The 22,638-nt window shown below is 40.6% G+C and overlaps 1 protein-coding gene across 1 annotated transcript in view; it reads left to right on the top strand.

The window, feature by feature from the left end:
- The window catches only part of SPTBN5 (spectrin beta, non-erythrocytic 5), a 194,296-nt gene that overhangs the window by 58,250 nt on the left and 113,408 nt on the right, over positions 1-22,638 (top strand). Inside the window, exons 25-30 of the mRNA XM_061611348.1 lie at positions 9,462-9,662; positions 14,081-14,197; positions 15,011-15,174; positions 19,045-19,177; positions 20,452-20,597; positions 21,166-21,280. Of these exons, the coding sequence (XP_061467332.1) occupies positions 9,462-9,662; positions 14,081-14,197; positions 15,011-15,174; positions 19,045-19,177; positions 20,452-20,597; positions 21,166-21,280 (876 nt within the window). The remainder of the gene's footprint in view (positions 1-9,461; positions 9,663-14,080; positions 14,198-15,010; positions 15,175-19,044; positions 19,178-20,451; positions 20,598-21,165; positions 21,281-22,638) is intronic.

Consider the following 22,638-nt stretch of genomic DNA (forward strand, 5'->3'; position numbering starts at 1 on the left):
GCGGCCTCTGTTCCTTTCAGATATGCCACTTCGGACTCGTCGCGAATGAAATGGAGTGGGAGGGGCCCGAGGCCCAGGTTTTAACTCGAGTGCATTCTTGCCTTCGAATGCTAGATGGCAGTAAAGCCCAAACTGATGGCAGGCGTACCTGTGAAAATCACCCTTCAGGTGAGTCCAATGGACCATTTAAACCAAAGCTGTCACTGGCCACAGAGTATGGGGAAAGGTCAGTAATAGGATTACAGGTACTTTGTGAGCATGGCTGATTTTTAATTAATTTAAACAAATTATGAGAACAGTGACAGAAAAAAGTCCAACAGGGGTCTGGGGTTTTTCCCCTCTCTTTTTACACTTTGAACTCTTGATTCTCTCTGACTGTTTTATGTATCACCATGAAAATTTAGAGGGTTGTTAAGCAAGTGTTTCTGAGTTCAGGACTATAAGTTTTGTCAGGTTTTGTTTGGAAATGAGCTTATAGGAAGTATCAGAATGGCATGGGGGCTATTTTTAATTTAACATTGTGGAATGCAAAAAATCCATGCTGACTATAGTATACAGCCATCCTTGCAGCTATATAATATTGACTTTGTATGCCAGAATCATATTGCATGGGCATATAGAATGGCAGTTTCCCTAAATCTCTGGGAAATTAATCAAAATGTGACCCTTAAGTTCTTTCAGAAGTGCTGTGATATGCATGTTTTTTTAATTGCTTGGTTTTCAGTGACGTGATGTTGTATTACTGCATTAGTTTGGTGTTTTATGCTTTTGTCTCTCTTGTAAGCATAAGATATTTTGTGTGAGTGGATGGATGCATGTATACCCCATAAAGTAGCTTACATTTGGCTTTGGGAGGAGATGTGTGCATCCCCTCATCTATGGTTTGTATACAAATAAGCAGCAGATGTACTGTGCTAACAAAACTAAAGTCCTTGCTTTGCTTCCTCACAGCAGGCTACCTTAGCAAATCAGTCCACCCTCTGGAAGAGATAGTCCAGGAGTGGGAAACTTGTGCTGCTCCAGATGTTGCTGGATAACAACTCCCATCATCAGTGTCATTTGGCTGTGCTGCCTGGGGCTGATGTGAGTTGGAATCCAACAACATCTGAAGGGTCATAGGTTCTTCTGTCCCTAGAACAGACATTCCTTTTAAATGGCTGCATGGATTGGACTCAGGTTTGCACATATGTGCTTAATGAAAAGCTGGATAGTTTACTGGGAGCACTGAACAGAGATTAGTGAGCATAGAATTTGCACTGAAAATGGAGAATTTAAGAAACTACATTTCTTTAGGTTAGATTTATTGGATTTACCTATTACTTTCCACAACAAAAAGTCTCAAAGCAATTACAACAAGAAAAAATACAATAAGAAAAATACATAAACTTTTTTTTTTGAAGAGTCAAAGCATCCAAACATTTGGTGTTTCCAAAATGCCCACAAAAACGGCCACCCCTGAAACAATGAGAAAGTTGGTGCCAAGTAGGCCTTTCAGGAGAGAGCATTCCATATAGAAAAGGCCTGTTCTCTTGCCACCTTTCTCTGGACCTTCCTCAGATGTGGCATGCGCAGAAGGGCCTCAGAATGTCTCAGCATCTGGCAAGGGCAATAAGGGGGTGGTCCTTTATTTATTTATTTATTTATTTTGTTTCATTTATAAACCGCCCATAGCAAATAGCTCTCTGGGCGGTGTACAAAAAGGTTAAAATACAAAAACAACACAGTAAAATCAGATAAGTATAGGGGTCCAAAATTGGGGACATCACTCAATTTTCCAAGAATTCTTCTATATTGATATAATAAAAATTAAATAATGATTGTTTTATCCTTCCTACTTTCGGGGTGATCTTGCATTGCCAACATATTTTAGAAGTCGCATGAACAATCTGTTTTTACTTTCTTCTCTGGAAAATTAGTGTCAGAATCAAACACTGCAACTTGACAATATTTAGAACATGAGACACATGTTTAAACTTAGTTCTGGTGTTATGAGTGACAGAACATTTCTTAAAAAGTTTATCTAACATGACAGCAATTAAACAGCACATATGTTTGAAAAAGGCAATGTAGGACTGCAATTTCTCCCCAAAACTTCAGAAACTATTATCCAGATTCCTATTAAATATTTTCTGAGTTTTTTACTGGAAAAAAAACATATTTAGCATCCTGTGCTAAAGTCATTGTAGCAACAGGAAAACTATTTGCTAAGAGTTAACTCAAGAAAAAGAGTAGTGACTTTAATACATCAGTTTTCAGCTTTCCAGAATAATTTATCCTACCAAATGTTGCCTGTCTATTTCTGATGAAAGGCTCCAAGACTGTTCAGCTGTCATTTGAAAGCTCATGGCAGGACTTCCGGGAAGGGTGACTTAGCCTGTGCCTGCTTTTGAGACGGGCTCCTGCCTCAAAAGAAGCTTATTCAGATATATCAGTCAGTTTTTTCTTTTTTTTTGACTGATTAAACTTCTCCCGGGTAGGGAGAAACGAAGAGATTAACCTCAAAGCCTATTTTTGTTGGGACGACCAGATCTCATTAATTTATGGGACGAGGTCCAGCCGACGAAGGTGGGACGGATTTTCAACAGCAAGCTCTATCTGTTAAAGCGAACGTTCATCTTATCTTCTAAGAGAGAACGCACTAACAGGCAAGCACCCTTCTTTCTATATTTTTCTTTTACTTGACTTAAATTGTTGCTGTTTAAAAGAGATTTGCCAGATTGATCAGTTTTTGACATCTCACTGGGGAGCCATAACTTCTCTCTGCTACGCACTAATTAATAGCTTATCTCTGTTTTTGTTGCAAAAAGCTGTCCTGGATTTGCATTCTAAAGATATACACAGAAGAGGGATTTCTATTCCAGATTTTTATTTTGAAAAATATTATACTGTTTTGAGACTACTCTCTTTTTGGTCTATTTTATTTTGACGAATCTGTTTCTTGACGATTGCCATTAATTGTTTCGATCCTGGGAACTGCATTTTGTTTACTTAACTATTGGAGAGATAAGGCTGTCTGCTCTGTTTATACTGTGATGTCACCAAGTTTGGAGTATTAACCCAATTGTTGCTGAAATAAGAAGTGGTTTTCCTATATTTTTCTTTTAAAATGGCAATTAAGAAAGTGGCTGAAAATCTGGAAATAACTATGTTTCAGAAAATAATGGATGAGATTGAGATAACGAAAATTGAATTGAGTAAAATGAAGCAGGAGATTAAAGATATAAGGGTCCCTGTGAGAGAGGTGACCCTGGAAGGGGTCCCTGTGAGAGAGGAGACCCCGGAGATTGGAACAGGGGTCCCTGTGAGAGAGGAGACCCTGGAGACTGGAATAGGGGTCCCTGTGAGAGAGGAGATCCCGGAGATTGGAACCAACGTGGAACAGGAACAAGATTTGGAGTCTATGGACTTTAGAAATAAAATCTATTGTTTGGAACTCAATGTTATCTCTGAAGAAATGAATGAAGATTCTAGAGATAAAGTTATCAATGGCATGGATAATCTTCTGGACTGGAATGATGTGATGGAGCCCAATATAGAGAAAATCTATGGAATTAACTGCAGCCATGTGACAATGGAAAAACTTTTAAGAGATGACCCAGTGTATTTTGAAAAAAAGAACAGAGATATGATTTTACAGCAGTATTTCAGCAACCTATTCAGAATGGATGGCAAGAAAATATTTGGGATAGAGGTAATTCCCATCAGACTCTTACTATATGACTATGGCTTTGACAGCAAGATTATTATGGAATACTGATAATGGAAGATTGGATATTGAAATTACTGGACTTAACAAGACTACTGAAGATGGAAGATGGAAAATGGAACTAATAGAGATAATAGAACAATGGCTACTGAAATTATTGAACCTAACAGATTCTGATGTGATGGATTAATTGAAATGTTCATTTTGACTATGGTTATGACAATAAGATTATCATAATTAGTAATGAGATGGATTAATCGATATGCTTATCTGGAAAAAAAAATTGATAGATATATTTCTTAAAGAATTGAAACCTCTCTTTGACTTTTTGTGGAAAGAATAAAGTAATGTTTATGAGATTTGATGATTAATAAGATAACTACTGGAGGAAAGTGATTTTATAATATGACTTAAGAGACAGGATTGTTATATATTATAGACTTATAACTGATTTGATCTTTGACAAATGGGAAGTCAATATTTTACTCTTTATTTTTTATTTTTGTTTTTTTTTTCTTTTTTTCTTTTTGTTTAACTATTTTTGATTTTGTTTTTTGTCTTTGAATGTTTTATGATTTTGTCTTGTATGTTTTATGAAAATCTGAATAAAAATTATTGAAAAAAAAAAAAAAAAAAGAAAGCTCATGGCATAAATACACTCCTGTGCTACTTTATTTAACCCAAGTTGCCCATGAATTTGCAATTCAGGGCCAAAGGTTCCCTAATTTCCCCTAGGTCTATCAACAACAATTAGCCATGATATGTAAATGTAAGCTCCATGTTCTAAGAATTTTCTTTCTCCTCTTTAAGGAGGGCCATGTTTTTCCAGAATATTCTCTGCCACTCCTGTGTGGTGGCTGCCACTGTTGCCTCCCTCACCACAAGGATGCCAGGTCTGGGCATTTTGAGGGCATCTTCAGGCAGGGCTAGGAAAGACGCCTGCCTGAAAACCTGGACAGCTGTTTCAATCAGTGTCAACAATAGTGCGAGATGGACAGACTGGTTATAAGGCAGCTTCCTGTGTTTCTTATGAGAGGTGCAAAAAGGTGGTCAGGCTACCAACACAGTTGCCAGTGCAGTAGAAGACAAAAAAAAACTTTGGAAAAAATAAGAAGTCATGCTGTTGCCGCTGGCCCTGTGCAGCCTGTCCCCAAGAATTTGTCAGAGGAGAATATTTTGGGAAATGGCACCTCTCAGTTTTGTTGCCTGAAAAAAGAGTAGAGAATTCTGGGAGGCCATTTTTGCTTAGCTCTAGTTCAAAGTAGGAATAGATCAGCCTGTTATGGCCCTTATCCAAATTAACCTGCATTTTTTAAAAAAATGCACAACATTTATATTCAATTATGTGTCTAAAGACAGCCAGTGTGGTGTAGTGGTTAGAGTGTTGGACTACGACCTGGGGGACCAGGATTGAAATCCCCACACAGCCATGAAACTCACTGGGTGACCTTGGACCAGTCACTGTCTGTCAGCCTCACAGGAAGGCAATGGTAAACCACCTCTGAATACCTCTTACCATGAAAACCCTATTCATAAAGTTGCCATAAGTCGGGAGCAACTTGAAGGCAGTCCATGTGTTTAAAATACATATTAAATATATATTTATCACAAAATATGTATTTAAATATGTACACATCTCTAAATGTATTTTATCCTGAAATATACACTTTTAAGCATTTTGGTATGTTTTTGTTCCAAAAACCATATCACAGAATATGGATAAGTGCAAAATCTCAACAGTTATTCGTTTCAAACTGTATATTAGATCAGTTTTCTTAATTTTGTTTGGTCTACCTTTTTTATCTTCCACCCCTAGTTTAGAGACAGTATTGATTGATTGATTGATTGATTGATTGATTGCATTTATATACCGCCCCATAGCCGAAGCTCTCTGGGTGGTTTACAGTAACTAAAAAAATTAAAACAAATATACAAATTTAAAACACATCTTTTAAAAACAATTTAAAACAATTTAAAAAATGTTGGTCTTCTTCCTTCTCCTCCTCTTCCTCACACTATTTCCATATTAAGCTGAAGTATCTTGACATTTTTTGATGCTATTGCAACACTAGTCCTTGTGTTATGCTGCCAACAGATATTAACTCCATGGATTTCTCATGGGAGACATCTGCTTGTTGTGGTCTCCTTCAGATTCCTGACATTCTTTGCTGATGGAGCAGCAAAAGGAGGGATATTTTTCAGTGTGGGTTTCATAGAAGTAGGAATTGTAGAAATCAGTATAGCTGTTGAATCCACAGCATTTCAGCTCTTTCATTGTTGTTTCCCAAATAGCCGTGATGTCCTCTTGCCTGCCATAGTCCTCTTTTAAAGTCTTCATGGCCCAATTTTTCAAGTGCTCAACAAATATATCTGCCACTGAAGAGAAAAGCAGCACCACAACAGCACCTGCCACTTCTGCTATGAAGAGAATCAATATGACCACAAAAAAACACCATAAGAACATAAGAACATAAGAAGAGCCTGCTGGATCAGGCCAGTGGCCCATCTAGTCCAGCATCCTGTTCTCACAGTGGCCAACCAGGTGCCTGGGGGAAGCCCGCAAGCAGGACCCGAGTGCAAGAACACTCTCCCCTCCTGAGGCTTCCGGCAACTGGTTTTCAGAAGCATGCTGCCTCTGACTAGGGTGGCAGAGCACAGCCATCAGAGCACAGTATCTCTCTGGATACCAGATACTAGAAACAATTCCATAGAAAGACCAATACCCTTAAATCCCCAAAGATCCACAGGCACCTTTCTGATTATTGTTGGAGAAAAGAAAGGGAGGCACACTGATCACCAGAAAACAAGAGATAAAACAACTATTTTTTCAAAAGAAGTGCCAAATTTTAATGATGTCCAATGTATTTAGGAAAGAAAGCCTTGAATGAAAAAGTCAGTGTTCAGATCAGCTTCAGATTGAAGAAGGAATGACTGTCTTCTGAAACATATTGGATCATGGAATCATAGATTTGGAAGGAGCCTATAAGGCCATTGAGTCTGACCACCTGCTCAATGCAGGAATCTAGCTTAAAACATACCTGACAGGTAGCTGTCCAGCTGCCTCTTGAATACCTCCAGTGTTGGAGAGCCCACCACCTCCCTAAGCAATTGTTTCCATTGTTGTATTCCTCTAACAGTTAGGAAGTTTTTCCTGATGTTCAGCTGAAATCTGGCTTCCTGTAACTTCAGCCCATTATTCTGTATCCTGCACTCTGGGATGATCGAGAAGAGATCCTGGCCCTCCTCTGTGTGACAACCTTTCAAGTATTTGAAGAGTGTTATCATATCTCCCCTCAGTCTTCTCTTCTCAGGCCTAAACATGCCCAGTTCTTTCAGTCTCTCCTCATAGGGCTTTGTTTCCAGTCCCCTGATCGTCCTTGTTGCCCTCCTCTGAACCTGTTCCAGTTTGTCTGCATCCTTCTTAAGTGTCCAGAACTGGACACAATATTCAAGATGAGGCCTAACCAGTGCAAATAGAGGGGAACTAGTATTTCACATGATTTGGAAACTATACTTCCATTAATGCAGCCTAAAATAGCATTTGCCTTTTTTGCAGTCACATCACACCATTGGCTCATATTCCGCTTGTGATCAACAACAATTCCAAGATGCTTCTCGCATGTAATATTGCTGAGCCAATCCCCCATCTTATAACTGTGCATTTGGTTTCTTTTTCCTAGGTGTAGAAGTTTGAAATTTAACAGGGATAATTGCATTCTGTTGTTTTCCACCCAATGCTCCAGCCTACCAAGATCCCTTTGAATTTTGTTTCTGTCTTCCAGGGTATTAGCTATCCCTCCCAATCTGGTACCATCTGCAAATTTGATAAGCATTCCCTGCACCTCCTCATCCAGGTCATTAATAAAAATGTTGAAGAACACTGAGCCCAGGACTGAACCCTGCAGTACCCCACACATTATACCTCCCCCCACTTTGAGATACCAATATCATTAGGCACTTATTGAGAAACAACATTGTTTTCTCCTTTTTGTGGCTATTGTTGGGAATAGAAACCTGAACTTGCACGGGCTTGGGTCTGACCCAATACACAGCCATAGTTAAACTATGGTATTTGATGCCACAAAATGTGGTTATGGCCACCAACTTTAATAGCTTTAAAAGGGAGTTAGCTATCAATGGCTACTTGTTATGATGGTGTAGTAGCTCCAGTATCAGAGGCAGTATGTTTCTCATTACAGTTACTGGGAATCAATAGTGAGGCAATGCTATTGCCCAGAGCTTGGAAGTAATTTGTTACAAGTAACAAATTACTTGTAATTCATTACTTTTTTGAGGAACGAGTGGGTAATTCCTTTACATTTTGATTGTAATAGAACTAGGACTAATTGTAATGTTTCCAGCACTACTTTGGAGCATTACTTGGGGGAGGAAGCAGCTGAAACATTCCGCTTCTCTGATTTGTGGATGAAAATCATGTGCCTCAAACTGGGCTTCTGTACAGCATTGCTCTTCCCTCATGCTCTGTGGGTGGGTAGGAGGTGACGAGGGAGGAGGTGGAGAGTGAGACAGGGTGAAGTGGAGAAAACAATTGTTTAAAAAAGTGGTGGTGGTGGTGAAGAACGGAGTGGAGGGAAAAAGGAGCCGGAGGGCAATAAAGGAGGAGGAGGAGGCAGCAGCAGAATGAAGATAAAGAACTGTGGAGGTGAAAGATGACAACGTGTGTGTGAATACTGTGTTTGCACTTGGCACACAAAGTGGCCTCCACCACCCTCTCTGGCTACTGTGCTGCATTTGCAGTATTTTAACTTTTTTCCATCTCAGGGGAAAATGTTTGCTTGGGTGAGTGTCCCTTAGTTGGTGGCAGGGCAGGGTCCGGGAGGTGGTTAAGTGAAAGAGATTATGCTTGCTGGCTGAGGGGGTGTGTGCACTTGGTTTGATGTGCAAAGATCTGAGCTGTGGCCTCTGCCTCCCTCCCCACCTCCCTTACCAGCAGAGAGACCACCATTGCTATCTTATGGATAAAAAGAATTATTCTACTATCTCTGTATGTGTGTGTTTATTTTAGATGTTGTTTTAGGCTACTTAGATGTGCAGCAGCCAAGGCCAGCACCTTGTAGGCGTTTTTTTTTTTTTAAAGTAACTGAAATGTAATTGTAGTGATTACTTTTGAGAAAAATTAAGTAATCTGTTACTTTCGGAGCAATTGTAATTGTAACAGTAATTAATACTTTTTGGGCCATGAAATTGTAACTGTAATTTATTACTTTTTAAAAATAATCTTCCATGCTCTGCTATTGCCCTCATGTCCTGGTTGGCCACTATGAGAAATAAGATGCTGGACTAGATAGACCTTTGCTCTTTCAAAGGTTCTTAACTTATGTGACAAACGATTTTCACTCCTCTTTCCCCTATATACTGAAAATATTTCTCTTTTTACAAATTTATTTCCTTCCTACATTCCCCACCCCACAAAATGTTCCTTTTCCCCGCCAGAGTTTCCTAAAATAAGTTCCTGTCCAAAATTAATTTGTCTGAGGAGATTCCCTTTACAATACTGAATTTTCCCCTCCAAATGCCAGACAGATAGCACTGGAATGATCAAAACCTACATTCTGATTTTTAAAATATTATTTCTCCTTTTAGACATTTGGGATGTTACTCCAAAATAACTTGGTGCATGAACAGTCAGGCTTTGAACAAGCCCTCTCTAAGTTCTTATTAATGCTTTTCTTTACTACTGTTAGCCCTGGTTCTCACAGTTTCATGGCATTTTTGCATGTCTTTCTTCTATTAGGAATTGCAGATAGAAGTGAATGCCCATAAACAGCAAATCTCCCGGGTTCTGGAGATGGGAAGAGCTATGACAAACAGCAAACATGCCCAGTCCCAGAAAGTCAAGGAAAAGTGCCAGGAGCTGAGCAAAAGCTGGCAGGAGCTGGAGGAAGCATGTGAGGGAAGAATCAAGCAGCTGCAGCAATCTGTTGCCTTCCACCAGGTATATTTCACTATATTTTGATTGCATTCAGTTTGCAAGCCATGTATATTAAGTGCACAAGGTGCCAAAGGTCTATAAAGTATGGGAGAACTCTTTGTGTTTCTGCTGCAATTGACTAACAATTCAGAACAGTTTCAGTTTATTAGTGTGGGATTATTACTGGTGTCTTTATAAAGTTCAAGAGGACAAATTCCTATCCAGAGGAGGAAACATTGACTCAATGGAAATGAAGAAGGAAGAAGGGGAAAATAGAAGAAGGGGTAAACAGGAGAAGAATATGTGGTATTTCATATACTTAGGCTTCATTACAATCTGGGATGGAGACTAAGGGGTTGTCCAAAAGGATCACCTGCTTGAATTCTATGCTATGGCAAACACAACAATAAGAATAAATAACAATAAAGGGCTAGAATTCTCTCTAGCATGCCAGCAGTCCATGGACATGCATTCTTAATAAATGTGAACTCCCACCTAAAGTGGTACAGTCCTGGAATAGCTATATCATGTGCTTTTACTGAACATTTGAACTTATTCTAATCCACTAATCTAATCCACCTACCTTTCTAAAACATGTTATAAATTTGTTACCTGTGTAAATGCAAAAATAGTAGGAAAGAGTGGTTGTGCTTAGCATCTTGAAATTGTATCATTGGATGAGACGCCATGAATCATTTAGCTCCAAGCAGGGATGGGGGAGAATTTCAATGAAAATCAAAGTCGACACAGGACTGTCACCTTTGCTTGCCAGCTTAAAATTCACCAGCCTCAGTCACACAGTGGACAGATGAGGAGGTGAAGGGAGGAAATGGATAAGTGAGAACACCACTTTCCTTTCCAAAAATGTTGTTGGAAATAATGATTAAAATATTGTTATATCATTATATTTTATTTGGGGGGGGGATTGGGATGGTAAGAACAATAAATAGCGGACAAAGAATGTACACAAACTGATACTGTCTGCTAGTTCAATTGAATGTGTCCAAACTGGAAATAACAAGTAGCTCCCATCCCTAGCTCCAAAGCATCTTAGAATCATAGAATTGTAGCATTGGAAGGGTCCTATAAGGCCATCGAGTCCAACTTCTGCTCAATGCAGGAATCCAAATTAAAGCATACCTGAAAGGTGACTGTCCAGCTGCCTCTTGATTGCCTCCATTGTTGGAGAGCCCACTACCTCCCTAGGTAATTGGTTCATTGTTATATCACTCTAACAGTTAGAAAGTTTTTCCTGATGTTCAGTCAAAATCTGGCTTCCAGCAACTTGAGCCCATTATTTCATGTCCTGCACTCTGGGACAATCGAGAATAGATCCTGGCCCTCCTCTGTGTGTCACCTTTCAAGTACTTAAAGAGTGCTATCACATCTCCCCCCAATCTTCTCTTCTCAAGGCTAAACATGTCCAGTTCTTTCAGTCTATTCTCATAGGACTTTGTTTCTAGTCCCCTGATCATCCTCACCCTCCTCTGAACCTGTTCCAGTTTGTCTGCATCCTTCTTAAAGCGTGATGTCCAGAACTGGACGCAGTTCTCAAGATGAGGCCTAACCAGTGCCAAATAGAGAGGAACAAATACTTCACATGATTTGGAAACTATATGTCTGTTAATGCAGCCTGAAATAGCATTTGCCTTTTTTGTAGCCACTTCACACTGTTGGCTTATATTCAGCTTGTGACCAACAATAATCCCAAGATCCTTCTTGCATGTAGTATTGCTGAGCCAAGCATCTCCCATCTTATAACTGTGCATTTGGTTTCTTTTTCCTAGGTGTAGAACTTTGCACCTATCCCTGTTAAATTTCATTCTGTTGTTTACTGCCCAGTGCTCCAATCTATCAAGATCCCTTTGAATGTTGTTTCTATTTTCCAAGGTATTAGCTATCCCCCCAGTTTTATATATTCTGCAAATTTGATAAGCATTCCCTGCACCTCCTCATCCATGTCCATAATAAAAATGTTGAAGAGCACTGGGCCCAGGACTGAGCCCTGAGGTACCCTGCTCATTATCTTCCCCCAGTTTGAGAAGGAACCACTGATAAGCACTCTTTGAGTACAGTTCTGTAGCCAACTGTGGATTCACCTGATAGTGGTTCCATACAGCCCACATTTAGCTAGCTTGCTAATCAGAATGTCATGGGGCACTTTGTCAAAAGCTTTGCTGAAATTGAGATATATTATGTCCAGAGCATTGTCACAGTCTACAAGGGAGGTTACCCAATCAAAAAATAAGATAAGATTAATCTGACAGGATTTGTCCTTGATAAATTCATGTTGGCTTCTTGTAACCACTGCATTGTTTTCAATGTGCTTACAGACTGACCACTTTATAATCTGCTCCAGAATTTTCCCAGGGATTGATAGAAGGCTGACTAGTCTGTAGTACCCAGGTTCTTCTTTTTTGCCCTTTTTGAAGACAGGGACAACATTAGCCTTCCTTCAGTCATCCGGCACTTCACCCATCCTCCACCATTTCGCAAAGATAATAGACAGTGGTTCTGAGAGTTTTTCAGGCAGTTCCTTCAATACTCTAAGATGCAGTTCATAGGGCCCTGCTTGTTCAAAATGATTAGGTATTCCTTGACCATTTGTCTATCAATCTCAAGCTGCAATCATGCCTCTTCTACTTCATGTTTCCCAGGAGGGCCATGAACCCTCTTTTGGGAGAAGACTGAGCTAAAGTAGGAACTGAGCATTTCTGCCATTTCTTTGTCATCTGTTATTTTGACATCCTCATTGAGGAGCTGTACCAGCATTTCTTTTCTCTGTCTTTTACTGTGGATGTACCTGAAGAAAGCTTTTGGCATGTCTCGCTGACCTCAGCTCATTTTCAGCTTTAGCCTTCCTGACGCCATCCGTGCAATTCCATGCTACCTGTCTGTACTCTTCCTTTATGGCCTGGCCTTCCTTCTACTTTCTGTATGTGCCCTTTTTTGTTTTCAGGTCATCTCTAAGCTTTCTGTGAAACCATATTGGTTTCTTCTGCTATTCCCCCCCCCTTTTTTACTTGTTGGAAATGTTTATCATTGTGCCTTTAGGATTTCCTTTTTTAGAAACTCCCACCCATCTTGGACTCCTTTTCTCATTAGGGTCGCTTGCCATGGAACTGCACTTTGTTCTGAGTTTATTAAAATCAGCTTTCCTGAAGTTCAGGGTACATGTATGACTACCCTCAGCTTTTGCTTCTTTTAAAATCAAGAACTCAGGTGTAGCGTGGTCACTTTCCCCAGAGTTCCCGTAACTGCCACTTCATCTATCAAGTCATCTCTATTGGTTAGAATCAAGTCCAGGATAGCTGATCCTCTAGTTGCTTCCTCCATTTTCTGTAGGAGAAAGTTATCTCCAACACAAGACAGGAATTTCTTGGAGGGGCCGTGTTTGGCAGAATTTGTCTTCCAGCAGATATTGGGGTAATTGAAGTCCCCCATTATCACTACATCATGCCTCCTCGAAACATTGGCAATTTGCTTTGCAAAGTTTCATCCTCATCTTCTCCTTGATTGGGTGGTCGGTAGTAGACTCCAACCACCATGTTCCTTTTATTCCTTGCCCCATTTATTTTAACCCAGATACTCTCAGTGGAGCTACCAAGCTCACCCCATGTATTTCTGTGCAGGGATATATATTGTTGACATATAGCATGACTTCGGCTCCCTTTCTCTTCCTTCTGTTCTTTCTGTACATGTTATATGCTTCAGTTGCTGTATTCCAGTCATGGGAGTCATCCCACCAAGATTTTGAGATGTTTTTGTATTTATATATATATATATATATAATATTTTGTTGTACACTGCCCAGAGAGCTAATGCTAGTCGGGAGGTATAAAAATCTAATAAAATAAAATAAATAAAAATAAAATAAAATTTCAGTTATACCTAACAAGTCGTATTTACTCTCCTGTATTAAGAATTCAAATTTGTCCTGTTTGTTTCCCACACTCTGGGTGTTAGTATACAGACACCGAAGACCATGTGGTTTACAGCCTGGCTTCCTTCCTACATTTTTATGAAGACTGTTACTGGGCCCCATTAGAGCTGTTCCCTCAGTTCCTCTTACTGTGCCTTTGTTAGTCATTACCACCAAGTCTACATCTCCCTCCCCCTTAGGATTTATACCTGTCTGAAATGTGCTTGGCCACCTTTTTTTTACCTCCTTTAGACTCATTGCCATTAATAATCTTATCCTCCATGAATTTGTCTAAACTCCTTTTAAAGTCATCAAAGATGACCATCACTACATATAAGAATCCTATATGTCATTAATTGCTCTGTTCAGTGTGTTGCAACAAGCTACTCACTTTGCCTAGAGAATCTTTCAGTTTAACTTGTAACCATAATATTTTGCAGGTGAAAGTTGTGAAATTCAGTGTATGTAATCTCTAGGGAGAAAAAATAATCATCTTCATTTGGCTTTTTTATTTATAAAGTTCTTAATGGATATCTCAGAACTGGAGAGTTGGATAGCAGAGAAACTCCCACTGGTAACCAACAAAGACTGTGGCAAAGATGACGCTGCAACTTACAAACTCATTAAGAAACATAAGGTAATTCATTGTGCACTCTTCCACCCCACTCCCATGAATTTATTAGGCATTACTGAGGGGCTGAATAGTTTCTTTCCCAACTTGAGACTAGTCTTAAAGATGCCTGTCTAATGGCTACACACACAGTGGATGCTAAACTTAAAATGACTGCCTCTTGATCAAGGTAGGGAAGGTTTCCCTACAACAGATCTATGTTATTCAGATACAGTGGATAAACTGTACACGGTCCCATAAACTGTGCCTAGTCCCCATAGTCTTCTCCTCCCCTTTCTTGCTTTGGCCTAGGAGAAACCCTGCTGCAGGCCAGTGTTGTAGAAACCTACCAGACAGCTATATAAAAATTCTAGTGTAACATTTCTGCCCTCTGGAAACTGTTCAGTAAGATTTAATCACAAAGGGGTCATGCTCTGTCTTCAGGAAGACAGGAATAATTCCTCTGGCAATAACTTTGTCTTTCCAACACTGAGTCACCATGCACTTGGTGTATTAATTGGCTCCTGCAGTTTGCTTGAAGGTGGCAAAAATAAAATACTCAGAATGTTTGCCGCTGCCAAGAATAAGCTTACTGTGTTGGTTGGAAAAGTCTGACCTTAATTCCCTTGATATATTCTTGTTCTGTTGGCTGTTTCTTGAAACTTTTTGTCAAATCAGATATAAACTATACACACACATGTTTGATGAATATAATAATAAAAAGGAAAGGACAAGTCTGGCCTCTTCTTGGCATTCCTGCAACTCAACTGTTGTTTGTCGACTTCATATGTTTTGCTTCCCCTGAGTTTTTTCTTCAACTAGCACTTTGCTTTCTGTCAGGCACTGGAGCATGAAATTGACATCTATCAACATTTAGTAATGGAACTGGGTGAAACTGCCAAAACGCTGCCTCTCCCACACTCCATCCAGTATGATGAAGTTGATGCACCTCAGGAACATGTTCACTTGCAGCTTCAGGAGCTTCAAGATCTGGCCATAGCCAGGTAAGAAAAACAATGAGTCAGTCAACATTTCATGTTATAGTCTTTCATTGGGCCATGGTCTTCTGTCAAACCTTATGGAAACCAATAGGAAGTTTTCTTGATCCCTTCAGCTTTAAGCACAGCTAGCCCTGCCATTAGGCAGAGTAAGGCCATTGCCCCAGGTGGCAGATGCTGGGGGTGCAGCCATTTCTCCTTAGCCCCTCCCCCCCAGCCATGATCCTCTGTTGGAGATCAGAGCTATCTGTGCCACAGGCCTGCCATAGACCCCTAAACTAGCCTGCTGCCTTCCAGTGCACTGGAGGGTGTCATCCCACAGCCATTGTTGAAGTAAGATTCAGCTGCTTGTTCAGTCACCTTCTGGAACGGGGAGGCTACTATCTTGTCATTTGCCAGAGGCAGCAAAATGTCTTGAGCTGGCTCTGGCTTTGAATCATGCTCATAAATGCCTATATATTGTTGTGTACTCCCTGGTTCTCAGAACAGTGGGAAATCCCTGGGGCAGTGTTACTTGGGTTTCACTTCCTTTGTATTAGAGCAGTGATTCTCAAACTTTTTTGTTTCGTGGCGCACTGTAAAACATATAAAAATTTTCTGGCGCACTTTGTGTACAAAATTAAAAATATATTAATATATTTTAAACTATGAATAAAAATATATAGAAAACTATTACTTACCCTATACAAACGGGTTTCTTCTCATTTTTAAAATATACTTTCATAATATTTGAGGCACACCTAGCCACCTCTTAGGGCGCACCAGTGTGCCTGGGTGCACCGTTTGAGAATCACTGTATTAGAAAATACTGGGGACTTATTTGCTGTCTTTTCCAAACAGGCAAGCAGAGCAAATAGCAAATATCAAGCACTTGTAGAAGGCAGCAGATGTACTACTCCACATTAAATCTCCAGAGAGAGGTGTTGCACTATCCAGAATCCCCAGAACAGATTGGGGCGGGGGGCACAGGGAGAGGAAATCCTGTTGCACAAGTGGAAGTCCTTGTGCTAATGGGACTTCATTGGATACAGACCACTATATGTATGTATGCATGTAAGGGTGGGATATATATATATATATCCCACCCCTCCTCCCAGTAAGACCCCATAGTGGCAAACTAAAACACTCTAAAACATCATAAAACAGACTTCAAAATATATTAAAAGAAACAACCTTTAAAAACATATTTTTAAAAAGCAATTCCAACACAGATGCAGACCGGGATAAGAACTCTACTTAAAAGGCTTGTTAAAAGAGGAAGGTCTTCAGAAGGTTGCTGAAAAGATAACAAAGATGGTGCCTGTCTAATATTTAAGGGAAGGGAATTCCAATGGGTAGGTGCCACTGCACTAAAGGTCCACTTCCTGTGTTGTGCGGAACAGTCCTCCTGATAAGATGGTATCTGCAGGAGGCCCTCACCTGCAGAGTGTAGTGATCGACCGGGTATATAAGGGGTAAAATGGTCTTTCAAGTATCCTGGTCCAAAGCTGTACAGGGCTTTGTATACCAAAACCAGAACCTTAAACTTAGCCCGGTAGCTAATAGGTAGCCAGTGCGGTTCTTTCAGCAGCGAGGTGACATGTTGACTATTCCCAGTGAGTAGTCTTGCTGCCTCATTTTGCACCAGCAGCAACTTCTAGACTAACCTCAAGGGCAGCCCCACATTGAGTGCATTACAGTAATCCAACCTGGAGGTTATCATTCCATGGACAACAGTGATCAGGCTAGCCAGGTCCAGAAATGGCTGCAGCTGTCTTACCAGCCAAAGCTGGTAAAAGGCACTCCTAGCCACTGAGGTCATCTGGGCCTCTAGCAACAAAGATGGATCCAGGAGCACCCCTAGGCTACAAACCCGCTCTTTCAGAGGGAGTACGGCCCTATAAAAAGCAGACAACTGACCAATTTTCCAAACTTGGGAACCACCAACCCACAGTGCCTCTGTCTTGCTAGGATTTAGAGTCAGTTGATTGGCCCTCATCCAGCCCACCACCGAGTCCAGGCAACAGTCCAGGGCTTGCACGGCCTCTCCCGATTCAGATGTTACAGAGAAATAGAGCTGGGTATCGTCAGCATACTGCTGACACCTCATCCCAAATCTCCTGATGACCGCTCCCAAGGGCTTCATATAGATGTTAAACAGCATGGGGGACAAGATGGTACTCTGTGGCACCCCACAGCACAACTGCCAGGGGGCCGAAAGACAGTCATCCAATGCTATTCTCTGACAACAATCTTGGAGATAGGATCGGAACCACTGTAAAACAGTTCCTCCAATACCCATCTCACCAATTCGGCCCAGAAGGATACCATGGTCAATGGTATCAAAAGTCGCTGAGAGATCAAGTAAGAATAACAGGGTCACACTCCCCCTGTCCTTCTCCTGATAGTCATCCATCAGGGCGACCAAGGCTGATTCAGTCCCATAACCAGGCCTGAACCCAGACTGGGATGGGTCAAGAGAATCTGTTTCATCCAAGAGTACTTGCAATTGTTGTGCCACAACCCTCTCAATCACCTTCCCTAAGAAGGGGGTATTTGCAACCGGTCGGTAGTTGTCACAAACCAATGGGTCCAGGGTGGGCTTTTTCAGGAGTGGTCAGATCACCACCTCTTTCAAGGCAGCTAAAATCACTCCCGCAACAATGCTGGCTGCATCATCGCAAGCACCTTGTCTTCATCATCAGGCTGCATCAACTGAAACCAATCCCAAGAAGTTTCAGGACACGTTGCACTGGACACCTCACTTGGGACTACAGTAGATGAAATCTGTTCATGAAGAGGGAATTGTGCACATTTCCCAGTCAATATATACAGATATATTGTTCTAGATGGGGTTACACTCCCCTTGAAGGAACAGGTTCGTAGTCTTGGGGTTCTTTTCGATCCTTCCTTGTCTCTGGAGGCGCAAGTGGCCACGGTGGCAAGGAATGCATTCTACCACCTTCGGTTGGTAGCCCAGCTATGCCCCTATCTGGACAGGGATGACCTCGCCTCAGTTGTTCATGCTCTGGTAACTTCTAGGTTGGATTACTGTAATGCGCTCTACGTAGGGCTGCCCTTGAAGACAGTTCAGAAGCTTCAGCTAGTGCAAAACGCAGCAGCCAGACTGCTGACGAGGACCAGCCGGTCAGCGCATATAACACCTGTTCTGGCCCGTTTGCACTGGCTACCTATTTGCTTCCGAGCCAGATTCAAGGTGCTGGTTTTGACCTATAAAGCCTTACACGGCGTGGGACAGCAGTATCTTGTGGAACGCCTCTCCCGCTATGAACCGACCCGGTCACTTCGCTCAGCGTCTAAGGCCCTCCTCCGGGTACCAACCCATCAGGAAGCCTGGAGGACAGTTACTCGATCTAGGGCCTTTTCTGTAGTGGCCCCCGAATTGTGGAATAGCCTCCCCGAAGAAATACGCCTGGCGCCGATGCTTCTATCTTTTCGGCGCCAGGTTAAGACCTGGCTATGCTCCCAGGCATTTTAATGCGTTTAATGTTACAATTTTAAATCTCTTTGTTTCAGTTTATTTATTGTGATATTTTGTATTTCTGTACTTTTAATCTTTTGTACACCGCCCAGAGAGCTATTCGCTATGGGCGGTTTAAAAATGAAATAAAATAAATAAATAAATAAATAAATAAATAATCCCCAACAGGCCTTGGAGAATGTGCATATCTCAACTGAATTTTGTATAATCTTCAAGTAATTTTAGACTCTGGACTTAATCATCTTACAAGTTCCCCTAAACCCTTTTTGATGGCTCACTTAATTCATTTACTTCAGGCAGGGCCCTCCTGCTCATTCTGCTAAGTGGGGCCCTGGACTTTTGCCCCAAAGTCCTTCCCTGACAGCACTAGTACTATTGTCTGTTTCTCCAAAAAGGAGGAAAAAGCTGGAGGGGACTCTTGCACTGCATGATTTCCTGAGGGAATATGAGGATCTAGAGGACTGGATCAGTCAACAGAAGCAAGTGATCAGTTCTGATGGCTATGGGACCAATTATGAACATGTTCTGGTATGTTTTCTACATATATGACATACAGAATACATTAAAATGCATAATACAGTTGCATCATGCTTAACAAAGTTTTGCAAAAACAATATCTTGGGATGGAACAATCTTGGGATGCCAAGCTGTTATGTGTTAAGGTGCTGATGTGCCTTTATAAAGAGGATAATGTATAATATCAGAGAGATGAATTAATTCTGTTAGCTTTAGCAGGTTGACAATTTAGGCATCTAGTAGGCTTAAGGGGCATTGCAGAAGTGATCAAACTGCTGTGGCTGACTTGTCATTATCCCAAATGCTTTGTAAGATGTCAATGAAGAAGTGATGAGATAATTTCAAGGACTCACATGTCCAGAGAATCCACTCAGAAAAGTAGGAACGGTAAGCCTGGCTGAAATAAGTTTTAAGGGTGATCATTAACCAGGTTGATTAGGAGATTAGTAGCTAAACTGTACAAGACTCCAGGAAAGCTGATATTGTTTCCCAACAAGCATTGGTAATTTGGGGATGGGCGATTTAACCCAGGCTGAGAAGTAACAGCTACTTTGTTTATATTATATTCCACCTTTCCACAGGATCACCGGGGGGGGGGGTTACAATGAGCTAATATCTCAAAAAATAAAACAACTTAAAACAAAAACATTAAAACAAGAATATTCAATCAACACAATATAAAAGAACAGCCAAATTAAAAATAAACACCAGCAGTATAAAAGCAGTGTACAAAGAATAAAAAAATATGGAAAAATAGTATTTGCCTGACACCAAAATTATATCAAGGTAGGTATCAGGCGAGCCTTCCTAGGGAGAGCATTTTATAGCCAGGATTTTACAGTTGATTTACCTCCTTTCCCCTATACCCACTTGTCACACTTTAAATTGGGGGGGGGCTGAAGGAAGTGCCTTTGTTTACAAGCAGTCACATGTGGGACAGGTGGTCTTTAAGGTATCCCAGTCCCAAGCTCTGAAGGTCAAAACCAACACTCTAGTCCCCATGGAACAGATGTCTATCAATTAAAGCTCCTTATAATATGCACTTTCATCGTTGGATAAGACATAAAATTGGGAGAGAGTAAAGCTGAGCTAGACTATTGCCTGCCTAGAATGAAACGTTAGAGCAACAGAGAATGTTTGGAACATTGTAGTCCATCACCACACCAAAAAATTTCAAACTGGCCTCCATATACCATAGGCCAGGTTTTTAAGAGTTAATTACTGCGATATATGTGCCACTGAATTGTGTTCATTTCTTCTGCCTACCCACTCATTTTCTTTGAAAGTATCTTTGTGCCAAATATGAAACGCTCCAACACCAGATGGAAGTTGTTGCCAAGAGGGTTGCCGCTTGTCATCAGCTAGCAGAGGATATGTTGGATCATGGCCATTTTGAATCCAGGGAGATTCGGAAGAAGCAGAAACAATTGCGGTAAGAAGAGACCTTCTATCATCTTGACCTTTTCTTCCCAGAAGAAAAGAATCTAGGGGGAAAGCAGGGAAATATGAAATAGCCACAGCCAGGTCATTATTAATTAAATAACTTGTAAGAAAGACAATGTGACTGTTTCTGAAATTGTCTTTGTTATGGTTTCCATGACACACAGAGCTGACATTATTGCTTATTCATGTGAAAAATGAGATGGTCCCTCTGATTTATCAATAACTTGTGAAATACTCCTCAGTTGCCAGAGTTGCCTATTCTCTGTCTACCCACAGAGATGACTCTTTGGAGATGTGTGCATAGGGAACTAACCTTCTCCCCTAGGATAGGATTTTAACAGCATGAGTATGTGGATAAGGACCTGGCTCACAATCCAGATCAGGTTCCAGTCCCTGCGTTACAGCTCACAATCTGTCTGTTTAATCACTTATGCTAAACCTTGAGACGGGGTTCAGAAAATATTTTAAGATGTCTTAATATGTTTTGTATGAGGGTGCCTAAACAACTAGAAAGAGTACTGTTTCCCTTTCACATTTTTAACTGTTTCTATCATCAGGAACAATTGGGAGGAGTTGCTGGAGATTTTAAAGTTTCAAGGTGAAAAATTACAAGATGCTGAGTCAATACACAAGTGTTTGCAAGACCTGACAGAAGCCCTCATCCACATTGAGGTTAAGATCATATTGGAAAATACATGGATTGAATGTTTTGTTTCTGACTATTGTAGGGCCTTTCCACACTTACTTTGTATAGTGGTATAGTTGCTGTTGTTTCTGATATGTTGGCATACTTCCAATGATGTAATCATTGGTCAGCTGCTATCCCAAAATAATATACTCATAAAACTGCTTTTTCTTCTACTGCAAAAAAGATTTGACATTTGTGAAAGATCCAGAATGGATCCTCAATGTTTTCATTTGTGTGGAATGTATTTGAGCATTGTCTCGCTTTCTGTGTGGAGGAGTTAGGGGTTGGTGGGCATTGCCCTATGATTTTTAATCATGATTTCTGTCAGGCTTTGCGTTAGACTGAGAAACCACTGTTTCCTTCTCAGTTGTTCATACACATACCAATATTGTGTCAACATAATTTCCCATGACAGCAATCATTTGCTGCAGATAAAATTTAAGCACCATAACCAGGTTCACCATCACTCAGGCAGACACAAATCGCTCCTTTCTTCTATTCTCCTAATCTCCCACAGGATTAGAATTCTGGAATACCAGGTGTTGTATAGCTCCCCCCCCAAAAAAAGGTACCCTGAGCACATCCAACATTTACTGGCTAGCAGAACACAAGAATGGGATGCTCCATAAGGGGCATGACCCTTACTCTTCTCAGACTGGACATAGTTTGAGAGCTCTTCTCAAACTTAACACAACCAACCACTGGTGCAGATGAGAAAAACTGCACTTACTCTTCCATGTACAGCTACAGTTGACCAAAGTTGTGGACTGTAAGCTCCAAATTCACTAAAAAATATCAGCTCAAACAGCAACTGCAGCACTATAAAATGTAAATAAGGAAAGGCCCTTACTGAGTCCTTTGAGGATTACATTAGATGTGAAGGGGAGTTTGCTGCTGTTGTTGTTGTTGTTGTTGTTGTTGTTGTTATTCCTGCCTTTCAACACTCAACACCCTAGATGGCTAACAACAATAAAACGTAAAATTACAGTATCGTTAAAAAACTACATACTTACCATAAAAAAATTAAAACCTATACTATTTATTTATTTATTATTTGATTTATATCCCGCCATGCCTCCCAGCAGGAGCCCAGGGCAGCAAACAAAAACACTAAAAACACTTCAGAACATCATAAAAACAGAGTTTAAAATACATTAAAGCAAAACATATTTAACAACATTTTTTAAAAAAAGCTTTCAAAACATCTTTTTAAAAAAGGTTAAAAACATTGTTTTTTTATATAAAAAAGAAGGTTTAAAAACATATAAAGCTTGGTGGTTGGTTTGCCTGGATGAGGGGACGAAACTCTCTTCCCCTGTCTCACCTCACTCAGCCTGGTTCA

This window comes from Rhineura floridana, chromosome 2 (genome assembly GCF_030035675.1).
Source record: "Rhineura floridana isolate rRhiFlo1 chromosome 2, rRhiFlo1.hap2, whole genome shotgun sequence".
In the NCBI taxonomy this organism is placed as follows: Eukaryota; Metazoa; Chordata; class Lepidosauria; order Squamata; family Rhineuridae; genus Rhineura; species Rhineura floridana.